This window comes from Coffea arabica, chromosome 3e, assembly GCF_036785885.1.
Source record: "Coffea arabica cultivar ET-39 chromosome 3e, Coffea Arabica ET-39 HiFi, whole genome shotgun sequence".
In the NCBI taxonomy this organism is placed as follows: Eukaryota; Viridiplantae; Streptophyta; class Magnoliopsida; order Gentianales; family Rubiaceae; genus Coffea; species Coffea arabica.
This window is the reverse complement of record NC_092315.1, coordinates 8,043,070-8,062,765: the sequence shown is the minus strand read 5'-3', so window position 1 is coordinate 8,062,765 and position 19,696 is coordinate 8,043,070. Positions and strand designations below refer to the sequence as shown.

Sequence of the window (19,696 nt, the reverse complement as noted above, 5' to 3'; positions counted from 1 at the left end):
CAGAATCTTTAATCTGTTTTGTTCATCCTTAGAAACTACTGTTTTTCTAATTGAACTCACTGTATTTTTACTGTTGTAACAGGAATAGCACTCTCAACAAGAAATGACTCAGTCATTGTTGTTGATCCCCCTGTTAGAGATGCTAGAAGTCTCAAAAATTGGTGAGCATTAGTATTCAGATACACATTTAGGTTCTCAAACAATACTTTTCCTCTGATTATCTATCTGCTCCGATTTCTATTATTATATATACACAGGGCATCAAGGAATGAAAAGGAACTACTTGCCCTCTGTCGTGATAAGCCGTACAATAACCAGTCTCCTAAAATGTTTTATGGCCCCCGGCAAAAACTAACTGAAATAAGAGATGTTTTGCCAACTGAAAAGGTAAGTTCCAGTTGTCTTTTATTGAATAACTTTCCATTCTGTTCTACTGTTTATTATAAATTAGGTCATAATATTCTCATTCTAAAAGGTTTCATGGGTCAAGTGCATGTTCTCTTTTGAGCACATACTGCAAAAATATTGGTATATGGCATGTGTAAAGTGCCGGCGTCTAACTTCCGCTGACTATGGATGCACTTATACTTGCAACCATTGCAATGAAAAGCAATCTGCTCAGCCAAGGCAAGATATTTATTGCAGTTTCTGAGTTTCTTTTATTCTACTGAATTTCATGCATAGATGTTCATTCCCCCCCTGCCGCACATTTATTGCAGATGTCGTTTTGATATTGACCTGACCGATCATTCTGACACTATTACGGCTTCAATTTTTGGTGAACAAGCTGAGACATTGCTAGGATTTACTGCTTCACAAGCAATGCATTACTTCAACAGGGTCTGAATTCGCATTTTCTTTGCTTGTTTTAGTTCTTATATGCCTAGAAGCTGAGCATATACATATATATATATATATATCAAACCATGACATATCATTGTTCTAACTTCTGCGAACCTCTTGTTTTTGGGCTGATAGAATGAAGACCTACCTTTAGCCAAGCTCCATGAAGAGTTGAAGAATAAGATGTTCATTGTACAGCTTAAACCAGGAAGCACCAAGAATGATGGATCGTATCAGCGTTACACTATTGTGTATTATTTTGAGGAAAATGCTGAGACTACCTCTGCTGAAAATCAGTTGCATCGTGGTTCAAATGCTAGCACTGGTATACTCCCTAAAGCTCTTATGTTTTGGGTGTAGATATGATGCTTTCAATATAGTTGCTTCCGTATATTAAATACCTAATTTTACTGTCCTTATAATTTCCGTTTGAAGCCAATGAAAGCTACCTTCAAATCACTACTGATCAGGCTCCTTCTTGTGTTGCTTCACCTCCAGGTATGTACTTCTTGTTTTTTTGTATATTAACTCACTTTCTTTAAATAATTGTTTTGAATGTCGAAATATTTTTTTTGCAGACAAAGAAGAATTGCCATCTAGAACACGCCGTTCTCTTCTAAGCAGTCTTGATGAATCTGAGGAAACTACTCCAAAGAGGCAGCGCAAGAAATGATTGTCAATTAGGAACTGTTGTGAAGCAATCTCTGACAGGCTCTTCAAACTACTTCTGTTATTAAGCTCGTAATGCTGAGCACTAAATTGTTTATCTAAAAATTCCTATCGTATTGCATCTGGTTACTTGTGTTACAGCATTAGGGATAGTTTGCAGTCTACCAGTTTTTTTTCGAAACTATGGAATTGCCTTAGCCTTTTCTTTTGTCAATGTATTCTGGAAGATCTTAAACAAGTAGTTTTTCCCAGGATTTTGTTTACCCGGGGTGCAGGTACTTGTGTCTTTACTCCACTGCAATATAATAGTGTAGATGGTCATTAAATGCATCAGAAGCGTGCCTGGTTCTTACCAAACATGATAGATATAACCATTTGCATGGTTAATGTTGATCCACTCTTGGACTTTCACCCATGTTCTATATAGGTTTGCCAGTTTGTTGTCTCAGTGACTATGCCAGAGACACCTCCAGCTAAGTTACAGGTCTAGCACCATACAGCTGAATACACCTGCCACCATTTTATCAATAGCCATTGATTACGCCTCTGCAACTTTACTCCTTTGTACTTCCATTCACCTACCATATTTACTCTCTCCTTGCTATTCCATGATTGAAGACAGAAAACTTCTCCAGCATATAAGGATACACAAATGTCTGAACATCTGCACTTTGCATGCTTAGATTTCTCTAGCCTTGCCGCAGCTCTTATTGTGGATCACCTCTTAGCATTTTCCCCACACGTTTTCTTCCTATTGTGCTTCCTGACTTGCCAATGACTACGCCAAAGAATCCGTTCAAAAAATGGTTAGCCGTTCCCCACCGCAACAAAACCAGGTTCTTTCTCTGCACTTTCAACAAAACAAAAATCCATGCTGCAACAATGGTTGAAACCCCTGGAGAACAGAACATGTGTTATATCAAAAAAAAATTCCTTTCGACTTATCCAAAAATACTAAACCATACAGGAGAGCCATCTTTATATTCCTTTGCCTCTATTACCCAATGGCTGCAGAACATAATCGACCTTTCTCCTGAAGCTTTTACAGCTACTGGTATACTTATATCTTTCATCTTCTGTATTAGTTACTTTTACGTTTCCTTTGTGTTTCACGCTATAACCTTGTCTATAGATACAGCCACCACTTTCTTTGAAAACGTACCAATAGGGCGACCATGGTGTTTTGTTCTTTTCTGTTCAGATAGAACCAAACAGGTTGGTTAAACAAAAAAAAATTCTTCTTTTTTTGCTTATTTGTTTCTCACATACTAATTTTTACTTGCCTGTTTTTCCCTTCTATAGAAAATCTCTACTGATCTATTTGAATCAATTAGACTCCAAGATGGCATGACAATTACGGTATACCATGGCCTTCGCTCCTGGAACATTAAAATCAAGGACGGATATTTTGAAGAAGGTTGGGAATTGTACTGTACAACTAATTTAATCCGCGAGAATGACATGGTCTTCCTCAGAATCAAAGGAATTTTATCCTACGATTCCATGGCTTTCTGCACTTCCCGATCACATATTCTCATGCCATGGACACTTCCTTTGCCTATGTTTCCGAGCATTGCACCCAATGTTGAAGCATCTGCTTTCTTGTTCAACCAGCATGCCTGTTTATGTACTATCACTTCCTCTATAAATCAGTTTCTGCAGCATGATTGGTCATCATTTGTTTCTTTCTATCAGTTTTATACAAGTCGCTCACAGCACAAGCTGGTAAGTACTTTCCTTTATACAATTTTCTTCACAAATGTATTTTTTCAGTTGTCTAACAAAAATTTTTTTTTCTTTTAAAATAGACCCTACCACGATACGCCGACCTTCGACTGCATGAAGGCACAACACCAACAATAATTCTTACAAGCGGCTATAAAGCATATTACATTGGCATGAAACACCGATCCTTCGACAAGAATTGGGCCACTTTTGCAGCCGAACATACTCTTTGCCCGGGAGACATATTACTTTTTATTCCACAATCAACAACCTCTTTTGGTGTTATCGTATTCAACGAAGCTGGCATTGAAAGACAATATCCATGGCATTTTAATTTCACTATTCCTCTAACTTAGCCTGTATTAAGTTGATGAATATTACACTACTCTTTGAGAACAATTTGTAGTTGATGAGTACTAGAACTATGCTCTATTCCACTTCCTTTTATGTATCTTGCTCTATTCTTAAGATCTTTCTTTATATGAAAATTATGTCAATTATATATCGTATTCTGTTTAGTTGCTATCTTTCCTATATCTTATTCTTAAGCTAAAAAAAAAATTTAACCATTGGTCTAACAAATCATATACTTGTCCGATATTTAATTTCCGCGTTATATGCTCGTCTGGGCATCTTTTTTTTTTATACCACCGCGCACAGCGCGGTTTATATCTCCTAGTACAACAACAAAGGGAGAGAGATGGCAGTTGGGGTAAATAGTTTGCGTCCTTTTTTGAACTTTCAATTTTGTTCTTAAAAAATTAAATCTTATCCTAACCACTTAATTACATTTGCTAATATAATCTCCTATAACTCCTTTACTTAAATAAAAATTGTAATTACCAAATTAACTATAACTGTGTTAAAGAAAAATATTACTAATAAATTACAAAATTTTTCATGACCAACTCATATAAATTTTAATTTTGTAAAAATAAAATTAATATAGTCATAAAAATTAATAATTATTTCCAAATTGCACATACTAAACCCTTCTCTTGTCAAAATTCAAACCGATTACATCATCAAATTTCAAGGGACCCACCACACTCCTCACCATCGTCGACTCAATCTGCCTCCTCTTCGGCGATTCTTTATTTTCCGATGCCTTTTCCTCCGGATTAGTTAGTTCTATTTATTGAACATAGATAATCCGAAGCAAGCGGCTAACTTGTGTTGGCAAACTTGGATATTTTTTACGGTGAGTCCTTTCCCTTCTGATTTTCTTTGCCCATTGTTCTACTTTTATGTTCAAATCCACTGCAATTTGTAAACCAAAATAAAAAATCAGCACATTCAGTTGTTATCAGTATGGAGGTTTCATTTCGATGAGTGAATAGATAAAAGGATTGAGTACAAAGGAATAATCTTTGCTGCTGCAAAACATGCAGAAAAATCAAAAAAAGTTTTGGGTATGAGTTGTTTTTCTTTATGTCGATTGGGGGTGGGGAAGGGGTTCGGGAAGCTAATTTGTACCCAGCAGAATTTGAACCCTGTTTTAACATTCAGGGCTTTTTTCTTTTTCTTTTTTTTAAGAGGTAGGGAGCTAATTTTACCGTATTAACATGTAAAATTTAAATCCTTTATGCAATCCTTTGTCACAATATTTGACTAGTGAGGAGTATTTTTTGTAATGCAGCAACAGGTGGCTGCGGAAGTAAGATTTATGCTGTGGCATTATCACTTGTCGAAAAACATTGCAGCAAAAATACACCCAATCCCCAGAAGGCTAAAGCCCCGTCTTTCATTTCCCTTTTCATCTAGTGGTCTCTATCCCCTTTGACTGATAAGTATTTTGATTTCTTTAAGGTAAGCCCTTTCTCCTTGTTTCTCGTTTGCTTTCCAATAAACTTTCTTGAAATATTGTTCAGAAACTCTGTTAATGTGAGTTAATGTATCTATTTACAGTGTCATTGTGCAACAGTCCTGTTATTTTGATAAAGTTATTGGGGAAATTGTTGTTATTCTTGGTATTTAGAAACTTTAGTGTCGTACATTTGGATCTTCATCAATTGCAAAATGGGCTTCTGTTGTCTTCAATATGGTCCCGGAATTAAGTGGTGGTCAGACATATTTATGTAGTCCATGTGCTTGATTCTTGATTTTGATGGGTTGGATGAGTGAAATGCTTTTCTTTGTTACTTTGCCATGTGGATTGTGAACCCATTAAGAATTTATCGATGAAAAGTTCACTTGTTCAAAAAAAAAATTATTTTGATTTTCTGATTCTGAAAATATGAAAAGTTCGCTTATTTTAGTCCTTGCATGCACCATGGGGGAGCAAATTGTGTAACAAAATCCCTTGTTGCCCAGTTGCATTCTGAAGTTTTTTGGTGGTTCAGTGGTTGATGTACCTTTGGAACATTCAGGTTGATTATGTGGTTTTTAAGTTGAGCTGATAAATCGAGCATCTATTGCTCAGTGGTTGATGTACCTTTAGAAAGAGACTGATGTTGCTTTCAGGCAATTTGTGGTTTTTAAATTGAGAAACTTATGAGAAACCATTTGAAAATTTAGCTGATTGGCTTGGTTAGTTTGAAACCATTGAGAAACTTATCTCCATCTTTCATTTCAAGTCTATATCTAAGGTTATAGGAGTGTGGTCTCTCTTTTTCAGAATTGTTAGTTCCTTATTGTCTATACTTCACATTGGTTGATCGAGTACCTGATAAAGGTTGAGGAAGGGAAGGGGGAAAGGAGGACAACCAGGTGTTTCCATTTTGAAATTGGTTTGAGGTTTGACTTGTTCCATAACTGCTACTCTTTTGATGTGTAGTTTGACAGGCAGATAAATTGCATGTAAGGGAAGGAAATATTTTACTTGTTAAATGAAACAGTCAATCTAAAGCGATGAAAAAGGTTGAAAGATGGTATCCCCATACTTATTAGCTCAGCAGAGGATTAAAGGAGAGTGACAATAGTCTCTGTATCACTTATTAATCCACGTCGGATTGAGAGAATGGCAGCCACACTGAGATGGGTGCTGCAGCTACACAAGGACGTGCCAAAAGCAGCAAAGCTCTACTCAGAGGGATTGGGCTTCACCGTCAACGTGTGCACTCTCCGTTGGGCTGAACTTGAACTCCAACCAGGCCCTCTCAAGCTTGCACTTTTGCACTCTCCCACATCCAGGTTTCTGTCTTTTTACTCTATGGTCTCTTCCTCATTTTTCTTGTTTTTATGGTTTAATTTTTCCCAGCTGGTAGAAAACAGGCGAATCATTACTTACTCATGCCTTTTAAATGAAGTCCCTACAATGACTACTTTTTTTTAATTTTTATTACTTTAAAACATTGCTTTTAGTATCTGTAAATCCTTTTCTATTTTCCTCTGAGGGAATGGGTTGTTAATGCCATCCTGAAGTAGGAGTTAGTGAATGCAATTCTGATGAGGAAAACTCTGCAAGTTCTGTTCATGTTATGAAGCTTCATGTAAACTTTAATTGAATATCAAACAGAGAACAAGTTCTCCTGTCACTTGCACCTTGCCTCAGATGTAGGTACAACTTTGAGGGTATGCATGATTGAGTAATGATTATTCTGCTGTCTAATGTAGAAAGTCAGTCATCCCTTTGTTATCCATTAGTGCAAGAGTTTAACGGTAGTATGCAGTATATCTTTGAAAAAAGCTTACAGTTTTGCTGATAGATGGTTATGCAGAATCTCTTTCGTCTGAGCTTCTGAGATAAAGTATGTTAACAGTGAGGAAGATTACACATCAAGCTTTTGGTTTGAAAGAGGTTATGAGAACACCTTGTGATTAATGATTTTCTTGTGTAACACTTCTGTGGGTCAATCCAAACGAGTTTCTAAAAATATTTACGTATACATGTAATAGACTTAAAATCATGATAGAAGAGATAGTCCTTAAGATACAGTCAGATGTGCCCCTTCCATCTTCACCAGTAGTTGAAGCAAGATGCGAATCTAGTATAGCAGTTATTTAGTTGAGATTTTCACTCACTGGAGCATTTAGCAATAAAGAATAGCTGTTACTTCAGTCATGAACTTTAGTGTATGAACAGGAGATTAGCACCAGTATAAACTTTTACATCACTGTATCCTCCTGTATGTGGTAGTAGTTAGGCAGGATTACATCACTTTTGGTGGTGGGCCTTTGTTTGCTTTCTACTTCACTGGAGGAGGAAGCCTTGGATGTTTTGAAGGTTGCTTTAACCTACTATTTTGATATTTTCAAAGATTAGAACTATGATCTTGTTTTGGTTTTGTTTTCATATGATGGGAGTGTTTCCATCCTGGTATATACACATTAGACCTTTTGACTTTTCCCCTTAAATTGTTTTTCCTGTTCATGATTTTCCACTGCCTTTGAAGTTCAGTGGCAGCTGACCCTAGTTTTACAGTTTGCAGAAGGGGTACTCATCACTACTATCCTTCACAGTAACCGACATTAGTAGTACAGTGACAAAACTAATGGCTTTGGGTGCGGAGTTAGATGGTCCAATCAAATATGAGATTCATGGAAAGGTGAACCAACTTCTGAGTTGCTGCATATGTATTCCCTTGGTTGAAAATTGTTTTTCTTAATGTTTAAGGTTTATATTCTATGTGTTTCAGTGTCACGACTACATTATCAGTAGTTTGTCTTTTGATGTTTATGGCAGGTTGCTGCTATGAGGTGTTTGGACGGCCACATGTTAGGCCTTTACGAACCAGCCTGACGGCATCCAAGGACCGCTTGCCTGCATCAAATCATGCTTAACCATTTTCTTTTATTGCCATGTTGCAAAATTGCTGCTCAGTGTAAAATACCAATTTTTCATTGGCATAGGATTTATGGATGGTATTCTGCTTTCTGAAAGCTACCACAGAAGTGAGATAGTTGAAGAGCATTTTGCACAGCTGATTTTTGGTGCATTTGGCATGTTTGTGGCAAGTGTCACAAATTTCATTGGCATGAGATTGCACAGAGAATTTGCCAGCTCTTCAACTTGACTGGAAATTATCAGAGGGATTTGCTTGTGTGGTTGTTTAGAGGATGATGCATCTAGTCTTTAACTTTGATTTTAATCTGCAAGCTGAAGACTTGTATCACCACACTCATGTCCACAAGTACCAGCTGGTAGGAATCTAACATCATATATGATGGTAAAGATAAAGAATCAATATTTAAATTTTTAGTTATACATTTTCTTACTCAACGTGAACTGATGTTTTTGTAAGAATAGCATTAGTGTTTGTGATCATGTCTTTCCCCTCCACATTTTGGTTTTATGTTTGTCTCAATAATTTTCTTAGAACTGTAAATAAATGTATGAAGTGGATTTGACTTTGTACTCTTGTGGAACCTTTTTTCTGTGCTTCAAGTCAAAAAAGTGGGACGCTAGAAACCCCCCAATCCATTTCATAGAGAAGACAGGTCATGCGTGATGAGATACATAAGAAAACCAAAGAAGAAAAACCGAGAAGGATCAAAATATTAACTTCTAAGGGAAAGACAATGTAGTGGAATGAAAATAGGAAGAAAAGTTGATGGAAGTTTATTATAGGGTTATTTACACTTGACCCCCCTTAGTCCTTGAGTGTAATCACGGTTCACCGCGGCATACTTGAGGGATGTGTGCACATGTAAATAATTTCTATATTGAAGATAAAATTTTATTAAATACTTTAAACATTAGAAGTATTTGGCCTACAGAAACTTAAATGAAAAAACAAAAACAAATATTTCAGAATTCAAAGTAATTTTCCACATTAAAATGTTACATGAAATGAAACTATTTTCTTTTGATTTTAAAATATTGCCACATCTATCATACACATTACATGAAATATTACAATTAACGTGGAAAATGATCTTATAAATTATTAGAGGTGTCAATCGAGTTTTTTAAGTTGAGCTTAGCAAACTCAAGCTCGATTCACAAGTTATATGAATTTTCAAATTTCGGACTTTCGAGCTTTAGACTCATATTTAAAAGTCTCAAGCTCAACTCGCACTATTATATGAGATTTGGGCTCAAATCGGGCTTGACCCAAACTCATAATTAAATATAATATATATTTCATAATTATGAATCAATACAAATTTACATATAAATTATTAATATTTTATGTTGTAATATGCACTAGTATTCAAGGCACACACTAATGTATGTTCAACTACTAGAAAAAATATTTGTAAAATATTTTGAGTATATTTATTGAAAACATTTTCAAGAAAATTAGTTTTATATTTTGAAAATACATATGTAAAAAATTCACCAAAATAAAAGTTATAAAAAATAGTTATTTGGTAGTATAACCATAATTGGTAGTTGCTAATTAAACTTAATATTTACTAAATAAGTTGAAAAATAGAATATAAAAAGTACATATTACTTGATAAAATATTATATTAGTAGTGGGGAGATATTAAAGATAGATAAGATCTTTGTTTATACCAAAAATTCCTTCATCATCAAGGATAATTTAGAAAGAGATAGATCTTTATTTATCCCAAACTCCCTCCTCTCCCTTTATATATAGTATGGATAATTATAAATTATAAATATTATATTATATATTTTACTTATATAATTATATTCATATATGGACCAGACTTTAATCGAACCTAAGTGTAGTATAGCCTAACCTCAACTCACATTAGTTTGGGACTAATATTCAGGCCCAAACTCTGTCCAACCCAATTAAAACTTAGACTCATTGAGGTTTTTTCAGGCCAAACTGACCGAACTCAAATTGGCCCGACCCCATTGATAGCCGTATAAATGATTACTCAATGTAGATTTTAATAAAGAATAGATTAATTGTAAAAAGCCAAAATATATGCAATTGAAGTGAATGCATAGTAAACGCAAAGATTACGGTTGCAAGTAATTAAATGTATTCATGGGAAAACTTCAAGAAATACTTCTACTTTTGCAAATGGTGAGATTTCCAGTAATATTTTTATATCTTATCCCTTTTTACAGTATGTTCATGTTTATACTCTGCCCTTAATTTATCAAATGGCAATATGTGGGCTTTTCACTACATTTAAGTGTTGTTTTTGTCCATGTCCACCATAACTTTGTGCCTAAAGAATAAATTTTCCTTAAGAGTAATATTTAGCTTTTGGAGATACTATTTCTAATTGTGTATAGTTCTAAAGATTAGCACGGTAAAATGTGTTACAAGACCCAAACTTCAGGGAGTTAAACTGCAATTTACTATTTGTGTGTGGGATAGGTATGGGATGGGCGGGAGGATAAAAATAAAGAAACTATTCTTTATAAAAATCAACAGCTAGTTTTACAGTGACATGTTAATATTTTTTTTTTCTGTTCCTTTGATTTAATTACAATGGTTAATTACACTTTGCTCCCTAAACTTGGGATAGAGTAATACTTTGCCCCTAACTCAAAAATACGTTCACTTTACCCATTGCACTGATGATTGGGTAATATATATATATATATATATATGTATATGTATATATATTGCCATGGACTTAAGATATACACACTTTGCGCAAGTTATTATGTAATGACTGAGAATAAAATTATCTTTTATATCCCCAAAACTACCCCCAAGCTAATTGATTTACATGTGGAATACAAGCTAAAAATTGAGTGATAGTCATTTTGTGATTTACTAATGATGCACTACAGATTTGTTGAAATCCAAAATTATGTGTTACAACAACCAAAAAAGCCCAAACTTCAGTCACCATAAATTATTAACTCAAGCAATTGAAAAAAACTTAGAGTCAAAATAACGGAAATGATCATTTGTAACGAAACTCATGAAAATGTTGAAATTACGCTTATTTAAAAACTAAAATGGTTGAAGTGACCAAAATATATAAACATAATATACATGACACTCTAACCCCATATGATTTTATGTTTTATCATATAACCCCATTATAGTTTTCAAAATAAATACATAACTCTTATGGTTAATAAATAATTTTCAACTTTATATAAGGGTACTTTTGACAGTTTAGTCGATTCCATTATGGAATGCAAATTCTATCATTTTGACATTTTAATCCAAACCATAAGAGGGTTATGTATAGTTTTTGAAACCATAGGGGGAACTATGTGTAAAAGTGCTAAACCACAAGGGGGTAAGTGTATTTTACCTATTCGATAAGCTGCAAATGTGGTATAAAGTCATTGATCAGTATTATAGGATCCAACCAATTACTTCATGGATTTAAGCAAATTGGTTATTGACATTAAAGAGGAGTGGTGCAAGAATCCAACAGTAGTTTTATGATATTCTTTTTAACATTTATAGCCTAAAAATATAACCAGATTCCCTATACTATGTTGTTATTAATTAACGCATTAATTGGTTTATATAATGTAAGCTAAGTGTGCCATTTTCCTCGAGATCACAATGGAGACCGGGGTAAAATGCAGGGTGGGGAGCAAATCTCGCCTGCTTTAAACGGGGTGAGGAAAGATACCCTTGCCTCATCTCATATCCTACTTCCCACCCTTAATTTACACACACACATAATATAATATAAAATACATAATAAAATATAATTATATATATATGTAATATGAAATGAATAATATGATATTTTCTTGTGATAATATAATATAATACAATATTTTTGTTATTTTTTTTGTGGTAAAATGATAATTTTGTTAGATCTTTTTTTTTGTTATGGCATGTTGTTTATAAAAAATAATGATAATTGATTTAGAATTTATATAATATTAAATATAGAGAAACGGATTCACGAGATCAAAATAATTTTTAAACTTTATCTCATGTTACATTTTTTCTAGAAAATTCAAAGGAATGATTAGTAATTCTTTTATTAGTTTTATACGTATATAAAATAAAGTCACATAAAAAAAATAGTAGCAAGATTGAAGTCAAGTGATGGAGGTAGCGGGGGACGTGGCGGGGCAGGGTGAGCTTTTAGGTGACTAGGTAGGGGATAGGTGGGTTATCTAAACTTGCGAAACCCATATTTTTCCTCTTAACAAGTGCTGGATATCCTACATAAAGGGAGGGTAATAGTGTCCATACAAAAATTTTATGTGGACATTGTCATCATTTATTAAAGGCGGAGGTTGGATTAGGTGGTAAGATGGGAGGAATTGTAAATAAGAATTTCGGAATTCAAGACCTCCTATGTACCAAAACAAAAACGTAGCTAAAAAATTTGGACATTGCCATCATCTTTTTGAATTTTCAAATGAGAACTTTATGTATAATGTTTGACTTTGACTAGTCATTCTAGGGAACAATTTGCATATATATTAAGTTTAAGAGGGCAAAATATAATTAATCCTAATTGTACTATAATATTTTCATGCAAAAATGGAAAATTTTGTTATTATTATCTGTACATTGATTGTGTTACTAAAAACCAAAGTCTGACTATTGACATACATATCAGCACCAGCTTTATGAGCTAATATAGTATGTAATTAATTCTATTGTCTTATACATATTGCACTTTAAAGCCCTTGATATTTGAATGTGCTCCTGCTATCTCTGCTCTAGATCTGCATTCTAATTCAAGTATGTAACATATATTTTCTTGAATTTCTTTTGAGTGATTTTGCCCCTATATTGTCCTCAATCAATTTGTATCATATCAAAAGGTCTCTATTTTCTCAAGCTTGCAATTCATTGTTAGATTTTTTCTCTCAAATTTATGTTTTATTTACATACAATTTATATGATTCTAACACCCATTAGATATGATGTGCTTTTTCTCATTTTTCAGGACTTTCAGAGTATTTATTTTATAATCCTACATATTTTTATAATTTTCTTTAACTAGTTTTAATTCTTTTTTTCAGGTAGAAGAGATAAAAAGCTGCAAAAAGGTTAAGGTACTCTATTACTTCTCATTAATCAATTTTTTCTATTTTTACTAGAATGATATATTATTCCATGAATTTTCGTATATATGCACTAGTAGATCTCTAACTAAAAAGTATAATAGCATATAGAATTTGATTGTAGTACATAATAAAACACATTGAGATGCATCATAAATGTAGATTTATTGTCTTTAGAAAAAAATGTACTTATTGAATTTAATGTACAGCTATACATTGATGCGAGTGCCATTATAGTTAACACACACACACACACATGTATATATATATAAAAGAGAGTTTTAGTTGTCTATAAGTATAAAAATACCAATACACTCAAATATGAGATGTGAACACATTTATTTAAAATTTGATTGAACTACACATCCTAAATAATTAACTAATTCCATCATAAACAAATGGCTAGATGATTGAGCTTTATTATTCACTTAATATGAAATTTAAATAGAATTTTTTCTCAAGATAGTCTATATTTGCTTATATTTTTTATTTAATAAGAATTGACACCTAATACATAATGATAGTCTTATGAATTATTCTATTGAATTATGTGTATGGAGTTTACGTAAATTAGAGTTAGTACATTTTAATATTTTTATTAGTAAAGCAAGATGGGGACTTTTGGTCTTATTCCATTTCATTGTTCTTAAGAAGGGTAAGTTTGAAATCCCTTACTATGCGCATCACCATGTTTTTGTCTCTAAATATTCTAACAAAAAACTTATTTTTCCTAACAAGAATTTTTAATAATATAAGTTTAATCTTAAATATATGCTTTTGAAATTAGGAAAATTGTACTCAAATTGGGTTTTTATCAAAAATCACTATTTTTTGTAATCACGAGTAAACCCATTTTTGGTATAGCACTTTTTAATTTTTTTTTTCACTAATGCTGTTTGCTAGAATAGCTTCATACATTTTTTTTATTCATACAAAGTTAACTTTCTTTATCTCCTTCTTACAACTATGTTCTTCACACTTCTTTTATGTTTAAATTAGTTACATAAAAAAAAAAGAGATGAAAATCCAAGTTTCTAGTAGCTTATTATAAAGAAGTACTGCATTTTAATTTAGTTCGCATGTTTGAGTTGTATATTTCATGTCATTTTTATTGTATACTTATTATCTTTCATCATTGTATTATCTAGATGCCTTTCCATTGGGATCTCAATTATCCTCCTCCAGGAGCTCATGAAATCATCATTGTGGACACTGGTTCTGATAGTGTATTCTCAGTAGTAGATTTAAGTTCTCTTTCTGATAATAGTTTTGGGACGGAGGTAAAATTTTCCATATGTTGAGAAGGACTTTTTTTTTAATATAGCATATATACATAGAAATTATCTTTTATTAATTACACTTTATTTTAGGAAAACCTTGAAAGAAATGTCAGAACAACTAATCAACCTAACAGGGAAATGGAGTTTGAAGGAATACCAAGAGGCCTATCTACTACTTGTATGTACTTGTCAACTTTTGCTATCCTTATATAATTGCCAACCATACCTATATACTAATTTAAGTAGTTTAAATTAACCCAAAGTACTTTTAGTGTATAATGTTACATTTTTAAATTTTATCAAATATGTTATATACACAATAATGTTTTATACATGTATGTCTCATTCAATATTTTAAGGAAACAATTAATTACTCTTTTTTTGAAAATAAAATTTCTAGCAAGGTTCAATGGTTGGAGCAACTCAAGAGTTCATGGAAGCAATGTTAATTTAACGATGAAAGATATTCAAGAATCCAAGAAGGTATTTTTGTGAGATTATGTATCTTGGTTATTTATTGTGTATATGTGTATTTCTGACTAATATGATAAAATGAACAAGAAATCCCTAGTCATAAATGTTGATGAGTATAAATTGATATATGTAAATAATTAGTTATCTTGCTCAACAACTTGTACTGATATATGTACATCAATACCTAATAATTATTATTATCCAGGACAAAGATTGCGCTAAGAGATTACCAATATTTTATGATTCTCATATGGAATATATTTCTTAAGTTATTATAAAATCTATATGCATTTTTCTCTTTATAAGTACATTAAATCGTCAATTCCACTAAAATATACTTCTTTTTATTCTTAGTGCCGACATTTTTTTTCTTCTGAACTTGGCCTAGTGAGATGGAGATTTTTTTAGTTTTATTTCAATGTTTTTGTATTACTTTTATAAATAAGTTGGATTCTTTTTTCTCTTTTGGTCTTTAATACAATAGTTTAAAGTTTTTTTTACTATATGTTATTAATAAATTATTTGAAGAACATAGAAATAATGTATTTGCAATGTATATTATTACGCACCAATGCAAATCTTATATCATAAAAAATTTAGTAATTTTTCACGTAATTATTTTTCTCTCCATCTTACGGTTCTTAATTCTCATAATAGTAATGGTTATGAAGAATATAGTATAAACAAATTACTTAGAATTTGTTTCTTTAAACCATTACTACTAGGATAACCATATTTATACTATGCTTTTTTCAGTGACACTCTACTCACAAATTTGAATTTAGTATAATCAAAGGGATGATTTACAATTATGCAATATCCAAATATGCATTCACAAATGTGTACACATGCATCAATATATGTGTCATTAATTCTATCTCATTAATTTTTTTTTGCATGGTGTTCTTCATAATTTACTAATCACTAATAAATAAAGTATCTAATTTACAGGACAACCAAAATTTTGAGGTAGGAGAATCATCAAATTTGGTGGCTAAAACAAGAGAGATCACTTTTCGTTGCCCTATTTGCATTGGGACAATGGTTGAAGAAACAACAACCAAGTGTGGACATATCTTCTGTAATGGTTGCATTACTACTGCAATTGAGAAACAAGGAAAATGCCCCACTTGTAGAAGGAAAATAAAAAAGAAAGACATCCATCGTGTCTATCTTCCAAAAACTAATAACTAGCTCCATCCATTGGCAATGTTAAAATCTCAATCATACTGTAAGTTACTTGATTATTTTTTTTTTCAATGTATGGACTATGGAATCTCATATACAAATCTTAATGCCTTGGTATCATTTTCTTTGTTTACTAACACAAACTATTAAATACTTGATCATGCAGGTTGCAGTGGAAAGGTGTATCAATTGGTCAAATCAAACAGCTAGGTTTAATTAGTTTTGATAATTAAGGCTTGATTTGTCTTGAACTTTTTATGAACTCTCCATAATGAGAAAACTATTTAGATACTATATTTCGTTTCACTTAAACTTATCAAGCTGTTTGATCAATTTTAAGACATGTTTCGTTCTAAGAATTTCGTTTTTAGTGTTTGATATAGAAGTAGTGGTCTGTTTTTACTATTAAAGCCATATTTCTTGAAAACTCATGTGCTTTGTAAATATGTGATTCATACAAATCTTTTGAGATAGATTCATACGTAGATGAAACATAAATATCTCTCTTCATCAAAATTCAAACTTCTTATATGACTTTTTAAGATCATCATTTTAGTTTGTGGATCAATAGCTCAAGTAGAAGAAACAAAATGTTCAAATAATAGTTTGTATTTTAGGAATTTATTTCAAATTTTAGTTATTCTTTGAGAAACTATATGCTGTAAAATTTTTATTGTAATTTATAGAAATAGCTATTTAGAAATGAAAAGTGAATAACAATTCGTGTTGAAACTTATTTTTATAATTCCTTACTAGTATTATTTTATATCATTAAGAAAAGAACAAATGGATCATTAATTGTAAATAAAACATGAAAATTAGACATATTAAGTTTACTAATTTATAATAATAATAATAATAATAATAATAATGGTGGTGATAATAATAATAATAATAATAAAGAATTTGTAATATAATAGAAAATTAATAAATTATTTTTCTAGATTCATACTTTTTATTTTCTCATGTTAATGTATGGTTTGAAATTAAGATAGATCATTACTCTATGTTAGACAAATTATCGATATAAAATAGCTATAGTCCTTATATATTTCCATAGAATTAAAAATAGAAAGTCTATAAGTTATGGTTTTTTGTCAAGTCTTACCTTTAAAGAGATGTCCACATCTTTTGTGTTTAAACAATCAATATTCTATATGTATAGGTGCCTATTTTATATGATTTGTATTTGTTATAATATAGTGCATGATCAATGTCTTTCAAATTTTATGTGTCTAATAGGTGCTAAACTAAATATTTAGCAATGTTACATTTCACAAAAATATTACGAATAAAAGTAAGAAAAGAATAAATAAAAATAAAGAACAAGCCGATATTTTATTTCTTTTAAATGCAAGTTCACATAAAGGATATTCATTCTTCTAGTGTTTTGTTTGTTTATATTTCAAGTACAATTAAAAGTGACGTTTAAGATCTTGATCACTGTTACAAAATTAAATTCTAATATTAGATCACTTCTATACCTTGTTCGTCATTGATCATATAATTATTACATCATTTTGTAGTCCAATTTAAGCTTCTTAAATGTTTTTGTTTAATGCACAAAATTAGGTTGAATCAAACTTATTGTGTAAAATCTTTAAGTCTCCATTAACATTATTCTAACAGTTTTTGTTATTTTAAGTAGGATATTTGAAATTTTTATAAATTTAAAAATATTGCTATTGACTCCGAAAAACAAAGCTTTGGTTTTGGACAAGGGTGATAGCAAGTGCATAAATAACATGTAGTGTGAAATAAGCTGATAAATACAAAGATGAATAAACTACAAAGTAAATGTCATTAAAATTGAAAGTTAAATAAGTACCTCTTCCATAATCACACAAAGTGAATCTAGTTTATCTTGTTAATTAATTCTACACTTGAATGATCGATGTCTAATCCACTTCATTTCATGAGCGTAGTAAGAATCATAACTTCATTGTTATACTAGTTTTCTCTACTTATCATATATGCATATATTTTACATATTCATCAAATAAGCAATTTGAAAGAGTTGGAAAAATAATATCTGTTGTTTCAAAGACCATGTTTTAATTTTTTATATTAGATATACATGATTTTTTTTATTATCAAAAGCAAATCAAGAGTGGGCGTCAGCTTAATATACCTCATAAATATTAAGAAATTTGCAGGACCACATAAATATTTTAGTAAAATAAATACTTGTATGTACAAGTGAAAGATCATATTTTATGCAAGTGACCTATATATCCTATTCTAAGATACTCTCAACAAAGAATGACATCAAAATGTTAATTTAACATCAACTTTTGAGCATTGGAAACTAAGATACAAAGCTTGAATGCATTTTGTAGAATATCCCAATATTAGATTTTACAAAGAAATTTTTTATTTTTAGTGATCCCTTATTTTTATTTTTCTATCTCTAATATATGAATGTTTCGAATATAATTATGTAATGTAGTAACATGGTATACTCCATTACATGCAAAAGATAGATTATATAGCGTTTCATAAGCATAAATTTACAATCATTGCAAGTATAATTGGAGATAAAGCATCTAGCAAGATAATGGTAACAAAGCAATACTAGAAAGTGATAGAGCAAAGTTGAAAAAACTAATAAAAGATTTTGATTAGAATAGGATGTGGTTGTTAGTGTTTAATGTAAACATTAGGCAACCACTACTAATTTTTGGACAAAAAAAATCATCTTTGCCTGTAAAAAAAAATGAATTAAATTTATATAGCTTAACATATTCAAATAAAAGAAGTTATAGAGAAATTGCAATTTATAGGTAGTAATAAAACTATATAAGTGCCTAAAATCGTCTAAAATACGAAAGATTTACGAATAAAGTGTAAGTGAATTTTTTTTAGCTATTCATTCGACTTTCATGCAAACGAAATGCATCAAAAACAAAAAAAAAGGAAAATAAGGCTTCAATATTAATATTTGTAACTCCCATTTTGCACCATTGAATGGTAATTACGATATAACTCTAATATAATGAAAGTTCAAACAAGTTTTAATTTGAATTAACAATTAACTAAAATACAACATGGAAATAGTGATAGATGCAAAAGATGGAATTAAAATGTGAGCAAAATAAATTTTATTTTATTTTTCATGAAAACTAGGTTGAAACTTCATGGTTTGTACTTTTTTGGTGTGTGATATAGAGTATTCTATAATTACAACCTCATGTTTACTCTTGAAAGGTGGAACTTTGCTTAGATAACCATGTTTACATGATTCTAAATAATTACAAAAATACTTTAATTGCAAATAAACATATATATATATATATATATATATATATATATATATATATATATATATATATATAATTATGTTTATATGTCATCACGTTACTTTTGGATACATTGTCAAACCGGATATGATTTTGAAAGATCTAAAAAATTTAAGCTATAATTATGTGGCTATAAAATTACATTGTTCATCCTAAAAGCTATTCCAATTAAACTTTTCTCTGGCCTTATTTTCTCATGGGAAGTCACCGAATAGGCTATATAATAATTTTTACAATGTAGTTTGGGAGACCAGTATGTGTGATAATTACACATAACCCCTTATTGGTATTTATGATTAACCAACCTAAACCCTTATCGTAAAAAAAAAAAAAAAAAAAAAGAAGATATACCCTTATCCCCACAAGGCGTGAGAATATTATCACGCCTTCAAGACTAA

At 31.1% G+C, this 19,696-nt stretch overlaps 2 protein-coding genes across 7 annotated transcripts; both read left to right on the top strand.

Annotated features, from left to right (window-relative positions):
* Positions 1 to 103: 103 nt before the first annotated feature.
* LOC113737265 (uncharacterized) lies at positions 104 to 1,633 on the top strand. Its single transcript, XM_072083680.1, has 7 exons — positions 104 to 132; positions 258 to 387; positions 476 to 627; positions 720 to 840; positions 979 to 1,168; positions 1,279 to 1,341; positions 1,422 to 1,633. Exons 1-7 carry the CDS (start codon positions 104 to 106, stop codon positions 1,514 to 1,516), a joined length of 780 nt encoding a protein of 259 aa, XP_071939781.1. The 3' UTR covers positions 1,517 to 1,633.
* A 2,576-nt stretch (positions 1,634 to 4,209) lies between these two features.
* LOC113736685 (uncharacterized) lies at positions 4,210 to 8,458 on the top strand. 6 transcript variants are annotated; one of them, XM_072084647.1, is made up of 6 exons: positions 4,210 to 4,438; positions 4,877 to 5,046; positions 5,855 to 5,973; positions 6,075 to 6,369; positions 7,601 to 7,724; positions 7,862 to 8,458. In XM_072084647.1, exons 4-6 carry the CDS (start codon positions 6,197 to 6,199, stop codon positions 7,916 to 7,918), a joined length of 354 nt encoding a protein of 117 aa, XP_071940748.1. In that variant the 5' UTR covers positions 4,210 to 4,438; positions 4,877 to 5,046; positions 5,855 to 5,973; positions 6,075 to 6,196; the 3' UTR covers positions 7,919 to 8,458. The 6 variants fall into 6 exon arrangements, with proteins under 6 accessions (XP_071940748.1, XP_071940750.1, XP_071940749.1 ...); XM_072084649.1 differs by lacking the exon at positions 5,855 to 5,973 and having other exon boundaries at positions 4,883 to 5,046; positions 6,014 to 6,369; XM_072084648.1 differs by lacking the exon at positions 5,855 to 5,973.
* The last annotated feature ends 11,238 nt before the right edge of the window (positions 8,459 to 19,696 follow it).

Coding starts and splice junctions, on each gene's coding strand:
- LOC113737265 (XM_072083680.1), top strand. CDS start 104: ATGACTCAGTCATTGTTGTTGATCCCCCT. Junction 133..257: donor TCATTGTTGTTGATCCCCCT/GTTAGAGATGCT, acceptor ATATATACACAG/GGCATCAAGGAATGAAAAGG. Junction 628..719: donor AAGCAATCTGCTCAGCCAAG/GCAAGATATTTA, acceptor CATTTATTGCAG/ATGTCGTTTTGATATTGACC.
- LOC113736685 (XM_072084649.1), top strand. CDS start 6,197: ATGGCAGCCACACTGAGATGGGTGCTGCAGCTACACAAGGACGTGCCA. Junction 6,370..7,600: donor TTGCACTCTCCCACATCCAG/GTTTCTGTCTTT, acceptor CTAGTTTTACAG/TTTGCAGAAGGGGTACTCAT. Junction 7,725..7,861: donor AATATGAGATTCATGGAAAG/GTGAACCAACTT, acceptor TGTTTATGGCAG/GTTGCTGCTATGAGGTGTTT.